General features: G+C 35.5%; 1 protein-coding gene across 6 annotated transcripts in view; it reads right to left on the minus strand.

Annotated features, from left to right (window-relative positions):
* Window positions 1-11,122: 11,122 nt before the first annotated feature.
* GK (glycerol kinase) overlaps window positions 11,123-20,206 on the minus strand; it is an 80,231-nt gene continuing 71,147 nt past the window's right edge. For 4 of the 6 annotated variants that reach the window (XM_043896454.1, XM_043896452.1, XM_043896451.1 and 1 more), the window contains 2 exons: window positions 18,863-18,949; window positions 11,123-17,043 (listed from right to left, as the gene is read on the minus strand). In XM_043896454.1, coding sequence (XP_043752389.1) covers window positions 17,033-17,043; window positions 18,863-18,949 — 98 coding nt within the window. In that variant the 3' untranslated portion in view covers window positions 11,123-17,032. The remainder of the gene's footprint in view (window positions 17,044-18,862; window positions 18,950-20,206) is intronic. The other 2 variants (XM_043896455.1, XM_043896453.1) reach the window with 1 other exon arrangement.

A 20,206-nucleotide genomic window follows, 5' to 3' on the forward strand; every position in this document is an offset into this window, starting at 1 on the left:
TGTTGTCTACTGATCACCTTATAAGAGCAACATTTTATAAACCAGAGGATCAACACTGGATATTGAACCTCTTGGGCAGTTTGCCTTCCCAGGTGGCTGAGTGGTAAAGAACCTACCTGCCAATGCAGGAGATGCAGGAGACATGGGTTCGATCCTTAGTTGGGGATGATCCCCTGGAGTAGGAAATGGCAACCCACTCCAGTATTCTTGCCTGGGAAATCCCATGGACAGAAGAGCCTGGCATGCTACAGCCCATGGACTTCCAAGAGTCTGACACAATGAGCGACCGAGCACTCAAAGCACACACAGTGAACTGAAGTTCAGTTGCTCAGTCATGTCCGACTCTTTGCAGCCCCATGAATCGCAGCACACCAGGCCTCCCTGTCCATCACCAACTCCTGGAGTTTACTCAAACTCATGTCCATTGAGTCAGTGATGCCATCCAACCATCTCATCCTCTGTTGTCCCCTTCTCCTCCTGCCCCCAATCCCTCCCAGCATCAGGGTCTTTTCCAATGAGTCAGCTCTTTGCATGAGGTGGCCAAAGTATTGGAGTTTCAGCTTCAGCATCAGTCCTTCCAATGAACACCCAGGACTGATCTCCTTTAGGATGGACTGGCTGGATCTCCTTGCAGTCCAAGGGACTCTCAAGAGTCTTCTCCAACACCACAGTTCAAAAGCATCAATTCTTCAGCATTCAGCTTTCTTCACAGTCCAACTCTCACATCCATACATGACCACTGGGAAAACCACAGCCTTGACTAGATGGACCTTTGTTGGCAAAGTAAAGCACACACAAGACAGACTTAAATTCAAATTCTGGCTCCTTCTTTTTAAGGACATGCAAGGGCTTCCCTGGTGGCTCAGACAGTAAAGAATCTGCCTGCAATGCGGGAGACCTAGGTTCGATCCCTGGCTTGGGAAGATCCCCTGGAGTAGGAAATGGCAACCCACTCCAGTATCCTTGCCTGGAAAATCCCATGGACAGACAAGCCTGGCAGGCTGTCGTCCATGGACTCACAAAAGAGTCAGACATGACTGAGCACATACACACACACACATCTTATCATGACTATTTTTCCTATCTACTAAAAGATAATAATAGTTAACATTTATTGAGCAGTTACTCTATGACACCCCTATTCTAAGCAATTTGTTTAGCCCTCACAACTCTTAAGAGGTGAGGACCATTATTATTTTCTAGATGAGGGAACAACGCAAACAAATTGAACAACTAGATGGACAGCACACAATGAATTATTGTATGTCAAACCTAGGAAGAGAGACCAAAAGCTTAACCATGTCATCCTTGTTCCCCTTAGTTTTCCTCTGATGTTTCAGAAATGCATTTTATTCTCCCTCAAGATTCTTCTTACAAGTTGAGATTTGCTTTCTATTTGTTATCTATACAAGCTGCAATTCTTATAAAACCTTTTAAAAAGTCAAACAATGTAAATGTATATACAGTAAAAGGGAAGGGACTTCCCTGGTAGTCCAGTGGGCAAGACCTCACACTCCTCACGCAGGGGGCCTGGGTTCAACCCCTGGTCAGGGAACTTGAACCCACATACCACAGCTAAAGATCTCACATGCTGCAACAAAGATCAAAGATCCTGCATGCTGCAATTAAGACCTGGTGCAGGCAAATAAAAATAAATAAAAATAAATATTTAAAAATAAATTTAAAAAGGGTAAGTCTCCTACCCCATACTAGGAAAAGTATGGTCCTTTTCACACACTAGAAAAGCACCATAAATTGTTCAGTGTAGACCTTTCTTAAAAATCTCAATAGCATTCTCTACTGACATCACAATGGCCACAGTAGGAGAAAACCAGGGTCATGAGTTTATAATAGCAGGACTATAATATGCAGGAACTATGTCCAGAATTGCTTTCTGACTTCTGATCATTTCTGTTAAACTTTCTTCACTTAACCTCAACCTTTAAGGAGAATTTGGAAGAAGAAAAGTGACTCTGGAGGTAACTCCTAGGAGATAAAATGGCAACTGAGCCCTCCTTCAGGCCAGATTCTGGGAAACTGAACACTCCAGTGACCAGTCACCATATACATGATGAAAAATTATTACCCAAGCCACCAGAAGGTGCATCATTCATAAAGCGGCATTCAAAAATGGCCATTCCCAAACCACCAGAACAGTCTTTCGCAGCTAAAGGTAAATTCTTAGAATGTGATTCATTCATTTATTCTACACATATATATTCAGCATCTACCACATTGTGGTGTCCTCTCTTGTTGTGGAGCATGGACTCTAGGGCCCACGGGCTCTAGTCATTGTGACTCATGGACTCTAGAGCTCAGGCTCAATAGCTGTGGCATATGGGCTTAGCTGTTCTGTGGCATGTGGGATCTTCCTGGACCAGGGATCAAACCCATGTATCCTGCATTGGTAGGCAGATTCTTTACCACTGAGCCACCAGAGAAGCCCCTCAGCAGTTTAGTTTTCATCGTGTCTTATCTTTCAGTGGTTTCGTGAACTCCAGGCTGGTAGGTGCCTTAGGAAAATTATTTCTGGTGGCTTCCAATAGCCTCAGGTTGAGAGGCTTGTGGTTTGATTAGGCCAGACACCTTGCAGGCATTTCCTGTCCAGATTTCATCAACTAAGTTCAGGGCTTGAGGGACCCAGCTCATTGAAGCTAGGAGTTCTGGGGGTACAAATTTGCATGAGACAGGCATGTGCCAACTTCTCAGGGGCTTTTTTCCTTCTCTCTTCTACTCTAGCTGTGCTCAGAGCCAAGGCAGCCTTCTCTCTAGTTCCCTGGGATAGGGAATAAGGGCAGTCTTCTTGGGTCCCTTCATAATGCTGTAGAATCACAAGAGACTCCCTTTTATCATGACTGTGTCCTGGTCCTGGACCTCTGGATCCCAGGTGTAAAGCTTATTCATCTTCAGTGCTCTGAAAGCTTATATCATGGACTACAGGCTACCATCCCTACATTAAATAACCTGGGAGATATATATATTTAGGTCTTCCATAGTTTTAAGGTATTACTTCAATATTTCCAATGAGAATGTTGATCCAAATCACCTAGTCTGATAAATATGGCCACCAATTATTTGCAGCTCTTTCTGTCAAGAGACAGGAACTATTTTCCCTTCCTCTGACTTCAGGTTGGGCATATGATTTGCTTTGACCAACAGAAAGCAGCAGAAGTGACACTGTAGGATTTCCAAGCCAAAGCCTCAAGGGGCCCTAGAATTTGCACTTCTGCTCAGTTGGAACCCAGCCACCATGAGAACAGCGAGCAACTTAGGTGCTCTGGTTGACAGCCTTAGCTAACTGTTAGATATGTGAGTGGGGTCACCTGGGGCCAGCCAGCTCCCAGCCAACTTATCATCTGACTGGAGGCCCGTAACTGATCCAAGCAAGATCAACAAAACTGCCCTCAATGAGGCCAGGCCAAACGGATGGTCCACAGAACTGTGATCAATACAATTGTTGTTTTAATCCACAAAGCTTTGAGGCAGTCTCCTATGCAGCAATAGATAACTGACACATCCAGCTCACCAGTTATTAAAAACTGCAACTACCCTAAACTGAAATTTTGATGCTAAAAACATCAGTAACTTAATTGTGTTAATTAATATTTTGAGAAGATATTTATGCAAAATTTGTTAATAAGCTAAGGATATTCTACTTTAGGAACCACATATTTGTGGCAGAAATGGATTTTTAATTTTTTTCATTTTGATTCTAGAAAATCTTTAAGCATACATGATTAGAATGGCCAAGTCCATTTGGATATACTAAAGCCAACTGATCAGTAAAACATAATAAGAAAAACTCTACCTTACTTCCACTAATCCCTTCCCTAAGTGGCCTAAAAGTAGCTCCACAAAAAGCAACTTTAAAAATAAAAACCATTGGACCTAGAGATTATCATACTACGCGAAGTAAGTCAGAAAGGGAGAGACAAATACCATAATTATCACTTGTATGTGGAATCTAAAACACAACACAAATGAACATATTTATGAAACAGAAACAGACACACGGACACAGAAAACAGACTTGTGTTTGCCAATGTTGGGTGGGGGAGGGAAGGATTGGGAGTTTGGGATTAGCAGATGCAAACTAGTATATATAGGATGGATAAAAAACGAAGCTGTACTGTATGGCCAGAGAACTATATTCAATATCCTGTGATAAATCATAATGAAAAACATATGAAAAAGGATATATATGTATAACTGAATCACTTTGCTGTACAGCAGAAATTAACACACTGTAAATCAACTATACTTCAATAAAATAAAGAAACAAAACTCATTCTTTTTTTTTTTTTTTCAAAACTCATTCTTTAACCTAGAAAGCTGAGTGTAGAGAAAGGAATAGTCTAACTCTAAGGCCATTTACTTTGTTTCAAGTTAACATCCTAGTCACACGTTTTGGATAAAATTCTTCTTAATGTCTTTCCACAGCAAAGCTCAAAATATTTCTGGGAGCAAAGAATCTTTCACTATGCTTTCCTACTTCAGTAGTTTTTTTAGCATCTATGCATCTACAACTAAATTTCTTACTTATACTACATTGCAAAGCAGAATATCATTACTTCTCTTAGACAAAAATTAATTTGGATGACTCAGTTCTAAAGTTGTTTATGATTCTTTTTAGATTAGTACATTCAAGGAAACTTCTTCTGAAAAATGTTTTATTTTAAAGAAAAAGAGTTCCATGTAAAATGAAATTTATTCAAAAGATACCCAAGCAATAAATTGTAAAAACAGTTGGATCAACAACTATTCTATGATTGAAGGAATTTAATCCTATTTGTAGCTTATTAACATCCATATGAGTCTATTATGATTTTTTTTCAAAGTATCATATCTCATGTAATTGTATGTGGAAAGTGTTTACAAATTATTCTATAAATTATTCATCAATTTCCAGATGAGTTGTATTTTATTAGATTTGGATGCTAAAGTGCTATAGTGGATATATGATCAAAGTGCTGATGGACTACTGGAGAAGGAAATGGCAACCCAGTCCAGTATTCTTGTCTGGAGAATCCCGTGGACAGAGGAGCCTGGTGGGCTGCCGTCTATGGGGTCACAGAGAGTCAGACATGACTGAAGCGACTTAGCAGCAGCAGCAGCAGCTGATGGACTACAGTAATAAAAAACATTTTCTTAGAAATTTTATAAAACTCAATATGTACAAAGCTAATGAAAATGATAATGGAGGTTTTTTCCATTTAAAAAATTTATTATAATTTTTTAATAAAAATCTTAAAGGTTATACTCCACTTACAGTGTTTATAAAATACTGGCTATATTCCCCATGCTGTACAATACATCCTTGTAGACTCTCTTACATCCAACATTTTGTACCTCCCACTCCCCCACCCCTATATGTCTCTCTCCCCCGTCCCCATGGATAACCACTAGTTAGCTCCCTATATCCATAAGTCTGCTTCTTTTTCTTATAATCATCAGTTTGTTGTATATTTTATTTTTTACTTTTTAATTGAAGGATAATTGCTTTACAGAATTTTGTTGTTTTCTACCATACATCAACATGAATCAGCCATAGGTATACATATGTCTCCTCCCTCTTGAACCTCCCTCCCAATCCCACACCTCTGGGTTGACGCAGAGCCCCTATTTGAGTTCCCTGAGTCATACTGCAAATTCCCATTGACTATCTATTTTACATATGTTAATGGAAGTTTCCATGTTACTCTCTCCATATATCTCACCCTCTGCTCCCCTCTCTCCATGTCCATAAGTCTGTTCTCTGTATCTTTTTCTCCATTGCTTCCCTGCAAAAAATTCATCAGTACCAGCTTTCTAGATTCCATATATATGCATTAGTATACAATATTTATCTTTCTCTTTCTGACTGACTTCACTCTGTATAATAGGCTCTAGGTTCATCCACCTCATTACAACTGACTCAAATGCATTCCTTTTTATGGCTGAGTAATATTCCATTGTGTATATGTACCACAACTTCTTTATCCATTCATCTGTCGATGGACATCTAGGTTGCTTCCATGTTCTAGCTATTGTAAATAGTGCTGCAATGAACAATGGGATACATGTGTCTCTTTCAATTTTGGTTTCCTCAGAACATATGCCTAAGAGTGGGATTGCTGGGTCATATGGTAGTTCTATTCCTAGTTTTTTAAGGAATCTCCATACTGTCTTCCACAGTGGCTGTATCAATTTGCATTCCCACCAACAGTGCAAGAGCATTCCCTTTTCTCCACACCCTCTCCAGCATTTATTGTTTGTAGACTTTTTGATGAGGGCCATTCTGACTGGTGTAAGTTGATATCTCATTGTAGTTTTGATTTGCATTTCTCTAATAATGAGCGATGTTGAGCATCTTTTCATGTGTTTGTTAGCCACCTGTATGTCTTCTTTGGAGAAATGTCTGTTTAGGTCTTTTTCCACTTTTTGATTGGGTTGTTTCTTTTTCTGGTATTGAGTTGTATGAGCTGCTTGTATATTTTGAAAATAATCCTTTGTCAGTTGTTTCATTTGCTATCATTTTCTCCCATTCTGAGGGTTGTCTTTTCACCTTGCTTATAGTTTCCTTTGCTATGCAAAAGCTTTTAAGTGTAATCAGGTCCCACTTGTTTACTTTTATTTCCTTTACTCCAGGAGGTGGGACATAGAGGATCTTGCTTTGATTTATGTCATTGAGTGTTCTGCCTATGTTATCCTCTAAGACTTTTATAGTTCCTGGTCTTACATTTAAGTCTTTAATCCATTTTGAGTTTATCTTTGTGTATTGTGTTAGTAAGTGTCCTAATTTCAGCCTTTTACATGTAGCTGTCCAGTCTTCCCAGCACCGTTTATTGAAGAGGCTATCTTTGCCTCATTGTATATTCTTGCCTCCTTTGTCAAATATAAGGTACCCATAGGTGCATGGGTTTATTTCTGGGCTTTCAATCTTGTTCCATTGGTCTATATTTCTGTTTTTGTGCCAGTACCATACTGTCTTGATGACTGTAGCTTTGTAGTATAATCTGAAGTCAGGAAGGTTGATTCCTCCAGTTCCATTCTTTCTCAAGACTGTGTTGGATATTTTGGGTCTTTTGTGTTTCCATATGAATTGTGAAATTTTTTGTTCTAGTTCTGTGAAAAATGTCATTAGTAATTCGATACGTATCACATTGAATCTGTAGATTGCATTTGGTAGTATAGTCATTTTCACAATATTGATTCTTCCTACCCAGGAACATGGAATATCTCTCCATCTGTTTATGCTGTCTTTGATTTCTTTCATCAGTGTCTTATAATTTTCTGTATATAGTTCTTTTGTCTCCTTGGGTAGGTTTATTCCTAGATATTTTATTCTTTTTGTCACAATGGTGAATGGAACTGATTTCTTGATTTCTCTGATTTTTAATTGTTAGTATATAGGAATGCAAGTGATTTCTGTGTGATTTTGTACCCTGTGATTTTGCTAAATTCACTGATTATTTCTAGTAATTTTCTGATAGTATCTTTAGGGTTTTCTATATATATTATCATGTCATCTACAAACTGTAAGAGCTTTACTTCTTCTTTTCTGATCTGGATTCCTTTTCTTTCTTTTTCTTCTGATTGCCATAGCTAGGAATTCCAAAACTATGTTGAATAATAGTGGTGAGAATGGACACTCTTGTCTTGTTCCTGATCTTAGGGGGAATGCTTTCAGTTTTTTCACCATTGACAATAATGTTTGCTGTAGGCTTATCATATATGACCTTTACTGTGTTGAGGTAGGTTCCTTCTGTGCCCATTTTTTGAAGTGTTTTAATCATAAATATGTGCTGAATTTTGTCAAAGGCTTTTTCTGCATCTATTGAAATGATCATATGGTTTTGATCTTTCAATTTGTTAATACGGTGTATCACATTGATTGATTTGCATATATTGAAGAATCCTTGCATCCCTGGAATAAACCCAATTTGCTCACGGTGTACGAGCTTTTTGATGTGTTGCTGAATTCTGTTTGCTAAAATTTTGTTGATGATTTTTGCATCTATGTTCATCAGTGATATTGGCCTGTAGTTTTCCTTTTTTGTGTTGTCTTTGTCTGGTTTTGGTATCAGGGTGATGGTGGCCTCATAGAGTTTGGAAGTGTTCCTTCCTCTGCAATTTTTTGAAAGAGTTTTAGAAGGATAGGCATTAGCTCTTCTCTAAATGTTTGATAGAATTCATCTGCAAAGCCATCTGGTCCTGAGCTTTTGTTTTGGGGGAGATTTTTTTTATCACAGTTTCGATTTCAGTGCCTGTAACTGGGCTGTTCATACTTTCTATGTCTTCCTGGTTCAGTCTTGGAAGATTGAACTTATCTAAGAATCTGTCCATTTCTTTCAGGTTATCCATTTTATTGCCATATAGTTGCTCATAATAGTCCCTTATAATCCTTCATATTTCTTCATAGTCTGTTGTAACCTCTCCTTTTTCATTTCTGATTTTGTTGATTTGATTCTTCTTTTTTCTTAATAAGTCTGGCTAAAAGTTTGTCAATTTTATTTATTTCCTCAAGGTTTGTTTTATGTTTTAGTTCCACATATAAGAGAACTCATACAGTATTTGTCTTTCTCTTTCTGACTTGTTTCACTTAGCATAGTTTTTGTCTTAGTCACTAAGTTGTGTCCGACTCTTTTGTGATCCCATGGACCCCACCAGGCTTCGCTGTTAATGGGATTTCCAAGGCAAGAATACTGGACTGGGCTGCCATTTCCTTCTCCAGGATAATGGAGTTTTAAGATACTTGCTTGGTATTGAGACAATAATGTTGTGATCAATATCAGGTACAATTAACACAATTTTGTCTTGAATTGGTCATATTTGTGGATTGCTATAAACAGATTCTTGGAGAAGGAAATGGCAAACCACTCCAGTACTCTTGCCTGGAAAATCCCATGGACAGAGGAGCCTGGTAGGCTACAGTCCATGGGGTCGCAAAGAGTCGGACACGACTGAGTGACTTCACTTTCACTTTTCACTTTCATAAACAGATTCTTTATAATGTTCTAGAACCACATAAGTGAGGCAGAAACAGTAAAATAAAGAAGAATGAAAATAATTTGGCTGGTATTGGGGAAAAGAATGGGTGCACAATTTTTCCTCGGAATTGGTTGATTCTACTATGTCATCCCAAGAGTCAACTATGAACAGAGGTATTTTAAAAAGCTTCTTTACAGAAAATAGGTAACTATGAAGACAGTACAATGCAAAGCAGAATATCATTACTTCTCTTAGATAAAAATTAATTTCGATGACTCAATTCCAAAGTTGTTTATGATTTTTTTATGATTCTATTTTTATGACTGAATAAGTTTAGAAGAGTAATAATGTGTAATTAGCAGAGATATTTCAGCTTTTAAATTGTTAAGTGTTAAATTATAGATGATGAAGAAAATTATCTATAAATCTGAATTTTTTCATGAGCTGAAAAGCCTAAGAAATATCAAAACAGTAGGAAAGTATAAGTGGAGTAATGGCTTCACTGAAGCCTTTGGTTTTTTATGGTCCTAGCATGAAGGCATCCTGGATATCATTGTAGAGATCGTACATGATCACTACAATGCTATCATGTAATTATGATTACCCAAAACAAGTGTACCAGCCACTTCTGCAGCACACAATGATGGAAAGGGAGGCTACCTACGAAGACAGAAATGCCTTGAGTGTTGAAAACAGCGCCACCTAGCGGTTATATTTGTTTCTAACAAGCCAGCTTCTTTCGATTCCACATGACCTTTATTTAGCAAGCTGACAAAAAATTTTAGACTTCAAGTGATGTACTTTGAAAACATAGGGGAATCTTGTATGGTACACACTGTGATTATATATCTGAGACAATTCAGTAGAAACGGCTCAGCATCCTTCCATGTTATAATTACTTAATATTTCCATTACAACTTCCAAAGTACAACTAAAGAAAAAAAAAAAACACATTACATTTGAAATCCTGTCTACTATGATCAGATGAAAGAAATCCTTGTTAACACTTGTGCCTTCACCAGTTCTTCCAGTTGTGGGACACAAATCCTTTAAAAATCTATTAGACAAAGTGACTAAATACCAGTCTTACCTCCCAGTGAATAAAGAGAAGTGAAATACCCAGTCACAAATGGGAAAAAGAAATCCAGCACAGGTGAACAGCTCCCAGCAACCCATCCTCTCTGCTTCTCTGGCACCCTTCCCTCAGTGCAACACCTCCCTGGTTCTTACTGTGTATGACTTACTCCTTCAGACAGACCACAGGGTCCTTGAAGGCAGGTCAAGCCTTATTCTCTTGGGTGCCCTTGTGCTGCTGGCGCTGGGCTGAGCACCCAGTGATGGCTTATGGGTTGACTGATGTCATAGGGGGATGGGCTGGAAGGGAGGGCGATTGATTCCAGCTGAGGAACGAGGGAGGCAGGTGTAGGCTTGAAGGGAATGGGTGCCAAGAATGGAATGGTGGTGTCAGGAAGCTCAGTAGCTCTAAAGGAGTCTGCCCCCACCCCCAAGGCTCTGACCTAGGAACGTGGGTTAAAAAAAATGTTTACAGAAGTAATTTCAGAGTGAATAAATAAATTACCGTAACTCCCGAGATGAAATATGGCAGCCATTAAAAGTTCTTTGAATATTGTGGGGATAACTGTTCAGTTTCCGAGCCCAATTTTCCCTCCACAGAAGGTGTTAATCATTTCGACTGTCACTGCACCATTTTATTTTACCCATGTCTTTGTGGTCTTTTAAACACATTTGAAAGGAAAGCAATTTCATCCAATTTTATAATTCAGTGCTTTCTTTCAACTGTAATGAACTAGAACCTGAAATAGAATAAAACAGGTCTTGTGGCCAATTTGAAATCCAGTATAATGGCAGTGCTCTTTCTCCCTTGATATTAAAACTATATCCAGAATGGAGACTTTTTGGCCCAGAAACTTTCTAGCCTTAATATATAATTCTGAATGTGGTGGACTGACAGTAGTACAATTCAAATTTGTTGGAAGGTTCTATACTGGAAATAAGACAAATAAGTATTTCTTCTGAGTCATGGAATTCACAACAAATGGATGGTTAAGGATATAATTTCTAATATACATTATTTATTCTGAATATTGATGCCTTATATGAGGTGCTTAAAATAATTCTGCTGGAAGATCAGTAAGATTTCAGCCCTTTTAATTGGGAAAGGTGTCAGGATAAACAAGATTACACTAATGGACTTTGATACAGATAATTAGGACGATGATACATTGTCTTTTTTTTCACCTTATCTTTTTACTATGAAATAGTTCAAGCATACAGAAAAGTAGAGGATATAGTAAAAAAAAAAATCCATACTCCCATCACTCAGTCAAATCTTAAGATTTTGCTATATTTGCTTTAACTCTTTTAATTTTTTAAGAAACACAACTTTTCAGGTTCCAGTGAAGTCTCTTGCCTGATCCCATGCTCTGCCTTCCAGAGGTAACCACCATCCAAAACTTGGTTATCTATCATCCCTGTCCAGGTTTCATACTTCTAATTCAACTGTATGTGTTCACATACATGATACATTGTGTTGTTTGGCAGGTTAAAATTTTTACACAACATTTATGAATATCCAAGATTTGTGAAAATACCACCTTAAAGTTTAGGGAAAAAATTAAAATAACCACAGGTATTATTTACGAGTCTGGATGATTTTCTACTCTTCTTTCTAACCTATTTTCCAATTTTTCTAAGAACACTATTATTCATTTCCAACAAACAATTTGATCAAAAAATTAAATCGACAAGAATGCTCATTTTACAAAGAGGTCCCTTGGCTGTTGAGAAACCAGTGATGTAGAGAATGAACTTGCAAATATTCAATATCATTTGAATTAAATCTACAATTATTGGAAGAAGTAGATGGCAAACAGACATTGTTTTCTCCTATAAACACTGTAGTAAAGAAAGAGACGTGGTGGTAAATTAATAAAAGGCTGAAGGTTTAAAATGAGCTTGAGGAGAAAGAAGATGAGATTAAACTTCAAGAAAATTAAGACAGCACAGTTTCTTAACTACAAGTCAAGTTACTGGTAATTATTGCAATATGTTTTACTTAATATGTTCAGAAGACTGCCTCCTCACATACCAAGTCTTTGGGGAAAACGAGTTAGCTATATCCTTTTGATCAGTATATTCTATTGGACAAACCATGAAAATCCCTGGGAAGCTGAATGGGAGCCCAGATCTTCTATTTCTTCATAATCTTTTATGTGTTAGTGACTAAAAGATTTTTCTTGTAAAGTAATTAGCCTGCAACTAGTAAAAATAATTGGGAAAAAAATAAAAATAAAAGATTTTTCTTATTTCCAGTATTAGATACTTGAAAAAGAGTTAATGAAAGTGAAATAAAAAGGAGGTACATTTATTAACCTCCATATTTTCTTGGAGCAAATAAAATTTATTTCCTTCAAAGGGTTCATTTCAGAGACTATAAGCTCACATGCTGTCAGGGACTGGTCAAATTTATTTATTTTCCATAAATGCAAATTACATTTTCATTGAGGTATAATTCATATACCATAAAAATGCACTCCTTTAAAGTGTATGCTTCAGTTTTTAGTATAGTCACAAAGTTGTGCAATCATCACCCCAAAAGAAAACCTGTCCATTAGCAATCATGTCCCTTTTCCCCTCCCCGCACCCCACCCCCCCAGACTCTGGCAGCCACTAATCCACCTTCTGTCCCTGTGGATTTGTCTATTCTGGACATTTCATGCAATCTGAATCATACACTATGTGACTTTTTGTATGACTTTTTTCACACTGCGTTGTTTTCAAGATTCATTTATTTTGTAGTATGTGTGTGGTACCTTATCACTTTTACATGTGAATAATATTCCATTGTATGGATATCTCACCTTTCATTTACCATTCATCAACTGATAAGACAGTTGTTTTCTCTTGCGCTATTATGAATAATGCTGTCATGAACATTCGTGTACAGCGGCCTCTGAATTTAAGCTCAAAAATTTAGATTTGCAGGGGCTTCCCTGGTGGTACAGTGGTTAAGGCCCTGAGTTTCTGCAGCAAGGGGCAAGATTTCAATCCCTGCTTAGAGAACTAACATCCTGCACTGCAATGTGGCATGGCCAAAAATTAATTAAAATTAATTGAGCAACTAGTTTTTAAAAACTTTGTAAAAAACCTTCTTATTTCATATTGGGGTAAAGCCGACTAACATGAGCAACTTGTTTTTACTCTATCTTCTGCTTCTCAGAATATTTATCTTTATAGTCTCCAAATTTAAGTTAATAGGTCATTTTCACTAAATCTGATGACAGGGAAATCTTTAGAAACACTGGTGAGAGTTCTTTATCTGTGATACTTAACACATTTTATCCTTTAACGTAAGATCAGAGCTAAGATATGTACCTATAAAGTATAGATCAAGTAGCAATCAAGTTGGTTTTGAAACTCACTCAGTTTTCCAGTAATGCCTATTATGTGACTTGATGAACTGTTAGATTGCAAGAACAGATCAAGTAAACTTCCTTATTTAAAAAGTACAGTTAACAAGCTATTACAAAGTTCTAGTTAAAAACTAATTCTTGGAACACTTTTACAGTGTTGGTGGGAATGTAAAATGGTGCAGCCACTATGGAAAACAGTATGAAGATTCCTCAAAAAATTAAAAATAGAATTACCATATTATCCAGCAAATCTACTTTTATCTATATGTCTAGAATCAAAATCAGGATATCTACACTCCCAGGTTCACTGCAGCATTATTCACAACAGTCAAGACATAGATACAATCCAAATGTCCACTGACAGATGAATGGATAAAGAAAATGTGGTATATACATACAATGGAATCTTGATCAGCCTTAAAAAGAAGGAAATTCTACTGTCTGCAACATCAGTGGACCTGTAACACCTTATGCTAAGTGAAATAAACTGGACACAAAAAGAAATATTGTGTAATCTTACTTTATGTGTGGAATCTTAAAAAGTCAAACATAGAAAGGAGATTGGTGGTTAGCAGGGAGTGGGGTGAGGGGGGAAATGGGGAATTATTCAATGGGTGTGAAGTTAGTTACACAAGATGGTTAAGTCCTAGAGATTTCTGTACAGCTTAGTGCCATAGTTAACAATACGCTATTGTGCATTTAAAAATTTAAGAGGGTAGATTTCATGTTAAGCATTCTTAAACATACAAACACAGAAAGCAAAGGGACACAAGGAAATTTTTGGAGATGATTGGTATTTTTATAACCTTGATTTTGGTGATGGGATAATGGGTGTGTGCATTAAGTCCAAGCTCATCAAAGTATATATATTAAATATGTACAGTTTTCTATATATCAATTATACCTTATTAAAGCTATAAAAATAGTAAATTTTGCACTTCTCTTTATGATTAGATACTATGAGGTAAAAACTACCTACTTGACTACCAATGCTGTTATAGTTTCTGTGCTATGACATCTTTGTTTCATGGTTCCTCCTAAATTGCAATCATTCTTCATTCTCACAGGATACAAAATACCTATAAGCCAAAGAACTGAGACTTAGGCATTTAAAAAGAAACACACTAAAAAATTCTAAGATATTATTACAGAAGCAAAAATGCATTATTTATGTTACTGATTACCTGGAGAACAAAAGATTGAGGTGTTGGCGACTGAGTTCAGAGAATAATGGCATACTTGACTCCACCAACTCACCCAGGTAGAGAGGAACTGAAGCATAGAGTGAACCAGTAAGTCATGGTCAGCCATGACTGCAAGACCCTATTGAGAACAGCTGCTGACCTCATCAGGGCATTTTCTGGATGCTGAGATGGGACAATGTAGTCTTTTTTGACAGAACAAGTAAGGCGCTCATCATCCCAGAAACTACTTCTTTAGCTGTTGATTCATTCTTCAGTGTGTACCTGATCAAGGGCTAACAGCTGAGCTGAACGTTTCCTGAACCATCCTTCTCAATTAACTTTGATCTAAGTTCTAGTCTGTAAATGAGAAATGCAAGTAAGAATGAGGGTCAATTTATTTTAAGTAAATTTATCATTAAATATCAACGTGTATCATTTCAAACATTTATAAATATCACAATTTATAGAAAATTAATGTAATCTTAAAATTATTGGAACAATGATTTTCACAATTATTTACATTAACTCAAACTACCTTTGTAGAAACAAACAATGTTTAAAAGTGTCCTTGCCACAAAGTAATAATTTCATAGTACCTTTCTGTAACACTTTTGTCACTTAAGTGGCAGCTGCACCAATAAAACCCAGCAGATTCAATAATTTAATTCAATAATTCAACAAACAGCATAATCAGAACTGAAAATGCAAGCTACCATTCTTTCCAAACAAAACAAAACCTTTTATATTAATATATATAAATATATTAATATATAAATATTTTTCCATTTTCATCACTGAAGAAAATAATTAGGAGGCAGTATTTTCCTGTTTGTAGTAAAAAAAAAATTAATCTTAAGATTAAAGTTGACATTGAGAAGCTAGATTAGGTAAGTTGTTATAATGCCTCACATTAAATTTTTTGAGAATTTCTTGGTTGTGGGTGCAGCAAAAAGGAAATTCTTGGGTTTACTGGAAGCTTTTTCTATCAATTAAACCATTTTTCTGTTGTATTAATAATATGTCCATAAGCAGAGATAACTACTTGTCATCTCAAATAGAAATTTTAATTGCTTATCAGCAATTTATAACATACTTGGAAAGAGATTCTTGGCTTTTTTTTTCTACTTAAGTTTGTAAACTTTTTTTGATAGCCCCTCAAAAGGATCCTAAATAGATCTAAATGTATGTCAAAGGAAAAGCAAACTTTATATGGACTCAGTGCTTGTATTTGAAAACAGTATTTGCTATACTATTCCACAGGTTTTTTTTTTAGCATATAAAAGTATGGTATACGAAATTATAGTCACAATAAAGTACATTTTCTTTTATTCACATAGAACATATACTTAAATTTTAAATGTTGGCTCTTCAAGAAAGCTTCTCCTGGTAAATAATATGCATAACCGTTGCCCAAAAATGTATACAGCTGTTTTCCCCAAAATATTTATACACATAGTGGTCCACTTAAGACCAGCCTCATTAGAATCCACTGAATACAATGTGTTCTTAATTTATAAATGGGCTATCCTCAGTATATAAAATATAAATGCATGTATGTTACACATACAAAGTAAGAAATATAAAAAGGAGAGATGAAAAGGAAGTGTTCTTCCCTATAAGATCCTGACAGAAATTCAGTGTAATTAGTGAGAACATGTACTCTTAATTTATAAATGGGCTACCCTCATTATACAAAATATAGAGGCATGTATGTTATACACAACGTAAAAAATATAAAAAGGAGAGATGAACGGAAAAAAAAAAAGGAAAGTGTCCTTCCCTATAAGATCCAGATAGCAATTCAGTATAATTAGTGAGACCATGTAAAATACATGAAGAATTCTCAGTTTTGGCAAATACTTTTTAGAAAAATGCCTAAGGAATGAGGGTATTAAATTTCTATTTTAAGAATTTAGTAGAGGCTTCCATTTAAACATTTAGTGAAGATGTTGTGGTCTCCCTAATAAGCAGCAAAGAGGACTTTGGGTAGGGGAGTCTGTTAAAAAGAAGCAAACAAAAAAATCACAGATTTTTAGCCAGTTAGTTAATAGCCCCTTAATGAAGCGTGTGTAGTGCAGGAATCAAATCCTGGCCCATAAGAGTTTGAATATAAGTGATAAAAGATTCCAATGGACAGGATCTGAATTCTTCCTAGATCTTACAGGGAATGAGGCAGGAAATGATTGCAAAGGAGGGGGTCAGCCCCAAAGGTGGCTGGTCCAATCTTAACTAGTGCTGTTAAAAAACACGCCAAATGTTTCTATAGCATTCTTTCTGCTGCATTTTCTTTATTTCAAGCCACAGGTCTACTTGGAGGATCATGCAGCAAGTGGCTTATAAATAAAATCAGTCTATGAATAGTGTCATCACATTAAGAGACAGAATCACTGGATTCTCTTCACAGGTAAAGAGCTCGAATCTTTGGAATCCATGAGTTGGTAGTATTTACGGCATACCTAAAATGGGACAAAAATCAAATATGTCAATAATAACATACATGAAATTTAGGAGTTAAAGCAATGAAGATGATTAAATCATTATTGAGCTAGAAATTCCATATGATTCCTAAATATTGCTTCATAGGTAAAATGCAACAAATATAACTGGGTCAATTTCAAAATTAGCAAATGAACACTACTCCTAACTGTTTACCAAGACAAGTCATTCCAATTTTTCTCAAATCTCAGCATATGTTACCAAGAGAGATCCTAAAGATGGCAATCATACCTATTTTGGAAGTCTAGGAATTTGGACATTTACTGTATCCTTTAGCTTAGAGATATGTTATATATCCTATTTTTTCAAAGACCAAGCTTTTTCATTCTGTACTGGTATCAAAAGGAAACAGAAGGGAAAAAAAAATCAAGGAAAACATTCAGCTGCAGTGCTATTTTCTCTCCTTTTCCAGACCATCATAATGCAGCCAAAAACAAACAAACAAACAAAAAAATAAAAGCTCAGGATAAAGAAAAAAAATAGAACTTTTCCTAAAACAGAATTAAAAAAAAATTAAATTACAGTTCTTCTGGGGAATACTCAGACTCTTCCACCAAACATTCCTGAGAAGCAGAAAGATAAGCATCTGCTAATTTTGTACAGATTTATGTATACAGAAGCCTTTTGTAATGTGTAAAGCACTAATACCAATATAAGGAATGGTTATTACAGAAGAAAAATATTTGAAAAAATTTATTATAAACATGAAGAATACAGAAAAAGGTAAATCTAATTTTAAATTCTCATGCACATAACTGAAATTTTATCATGATTTAAAAGATAATTTAATGTTCTGCTAATGTTGATAATTTTTATTCCCTTTCTGCTAATGTAAATAACTTTTCACTCCATATTTATATATAGTGCTTTAGTGATGATGTCAAGCTGATTAATGCTTGTTAGACATCTAAAATCAGATGTTCTCCCATATCAATAAAAAATTTTTACATTTTAAACCCAGGTCATCTTGTAATTAATTAAGAGAAATAATTCAACTCTCCCTAATTAAGAAGATTTTTTAAATGTTTCACTTTCTTGGCAACATATGAAATACATCATATCCATTTAGGCCACTAATTTGAAGAAAAACTGAGCTATCATCAGGAACAACTTCCAAAAATGATTATTATATTTAAATTAATGCTGGTTATGCAGTGAGTTTTATAATGTACTGAGCAATTTTACTTTTATAAGAATATTCAGAATATGCAAAAATAATAATTCAGTTTGAATTTCACCAATTTATTTCAGCAATAATTAAAAAAAAATTCAGTTCACCAATGTATTCTCTTAACTAAAATAAAAGTGACAATAAATTATCCCCAGGTTTAGAGTTTTACAGAAACTCTGCTAACATACTCTGGCCAAAAGTCTTACCAGGATTGAAATATTAAGACTTCTGTAGCAGATTTTCATAAGTATGAAAAACAACTAAGGCACATTTGAAAGCCAGTTCAATTGATTTCAAATACTATACATTTCATCTACCACTCTGAACATCCTTTCATTTAAGCATGAACAGTAGTACTTGTGCTTACTGCTGCACTTGCCAGCAGAATGTAGTCCCTCAAAGAAAATCATCTACTAAAAATCAAAGAGAATAAAAGCAGAGTCACAGTCCTTAATTCTGAATTAAATGGTCTATTAACTAGACCTTTAAAAGATTTTCCAGGTTCCTAAGAACAGGAAGAAGGAAAAATACTGAAAACTTTCTGTTGATTTATACACAAATACATTAATGCTAACTCATATAATTGTCTAATTTAAAGAGGAACTGACCTGAGAGGTACCTTGCTCCGATTAACATTACCACGCTACTCACTATAAAAAAGCCCAAGGGTAGACTACAGAAGATACTAGGGTCACCTGTTGTCATCCGAGTAGGAGGGAATTCCAGTCAAGCAAACCAAAAAAGAGACACATAATTACAATATTTGTGTTAAGAATCACATGATAGCAAAAAAAAGTTATAAAAATAGTATATTCATAAAAGCTAGCAAAGAGTTATTACTTTAAATCAAAACCAGAATCAAAATTGAGGGCTTATGACAGTTAACAAACAATACAGATAGCATGCCACAAATAGCAAGAACATAGAGCATATAGACCAACATAAACCTTCCACTGGCAAAGCCAAAGAAAGCTGAAGGAGAACTTTCTTTTTGGGAGGCTGCTGATTTTAGCTTTCTTGGTTCTTCCCCAAAAGATATTAAGCGAGCAATCCCATTCCCCATCCAGATTAAAATTATAGATCCTTTGGCTATCAGAGAAGAGTTATATTAGTCCAATTCATTAGTTTGAAAATGAATTTCAAACCCTATTGGTTTCATTTTCTTTTTTACACACAGTTGGTATAACAAAGTGAACCTGAAAATTAATGTTACTATATAATTTAAAAACTAAACTGTATTAATCTATATTTTTAAAAAATATTGTCTGAGAATACAACTGTTTTGATATTTTCTAACCTGATTGAAAACATTTCCTTTAAAGAATAGCTAGATAGATACAGATATAGGCTTTTCTTGAATTTAAACATTATGTATCTTGAACATTTAACAGTTTTTGAAAAAAATGTTATTTTGGTGGGTTTGGAGTACAAAGTCATAAAGTCATTATTTATCATAAGCTCTCTCCAAAAAATATTAAATCCCCAATCATTTCTATGACATTTTAAGCATATGAAATGTATGTTAAAAATACTTTACACTCCATTCAAATATAGTTACAAACAAGAAAATAAATATGAATGCTTCAAAATTGGCAATATGCTTGGGAAATTAAGCTAACATAATATTCTTCCCATAAATTAAAACTATTTAAAGAGGATAAGAGGCCAGGTAGCAATCTGAATAGCCTTATGAGATCATCAAAATAGGATTCTATCTGTACTATTACTACATAGCTTACATTGCTTGAGGGATAATCAGCATTTCACTAATTGAATATTGTTACCTGGATTATTATACAGTTTTAGAGACTCTCAAAATGTTGTACATGAGTGCTTTTCATAAATCTACTACAAATTGTTTTTCACACTTTGCCTTAAATACACTGCAGCCTAACTGAAACAAAAACCAAATTTGAAAAATCGAAAGCTCTGAAAAAATCAAATTATTTTAT

The sequence above is a fragment of the Cervus elaphus genome, chromosome X, assembly GCF_910594005.1.
Source record: "Cervus elaphus chromosome X, mCerEla1.1, whole genome shotgun sequence".
In the NCBI taxonomy this organism is placed as follows: Eukaryota; Metazoa; Chordata; class Mammalia; order Artiodactyla; family Cervidae; genus Cervus; species Cervus elaphus.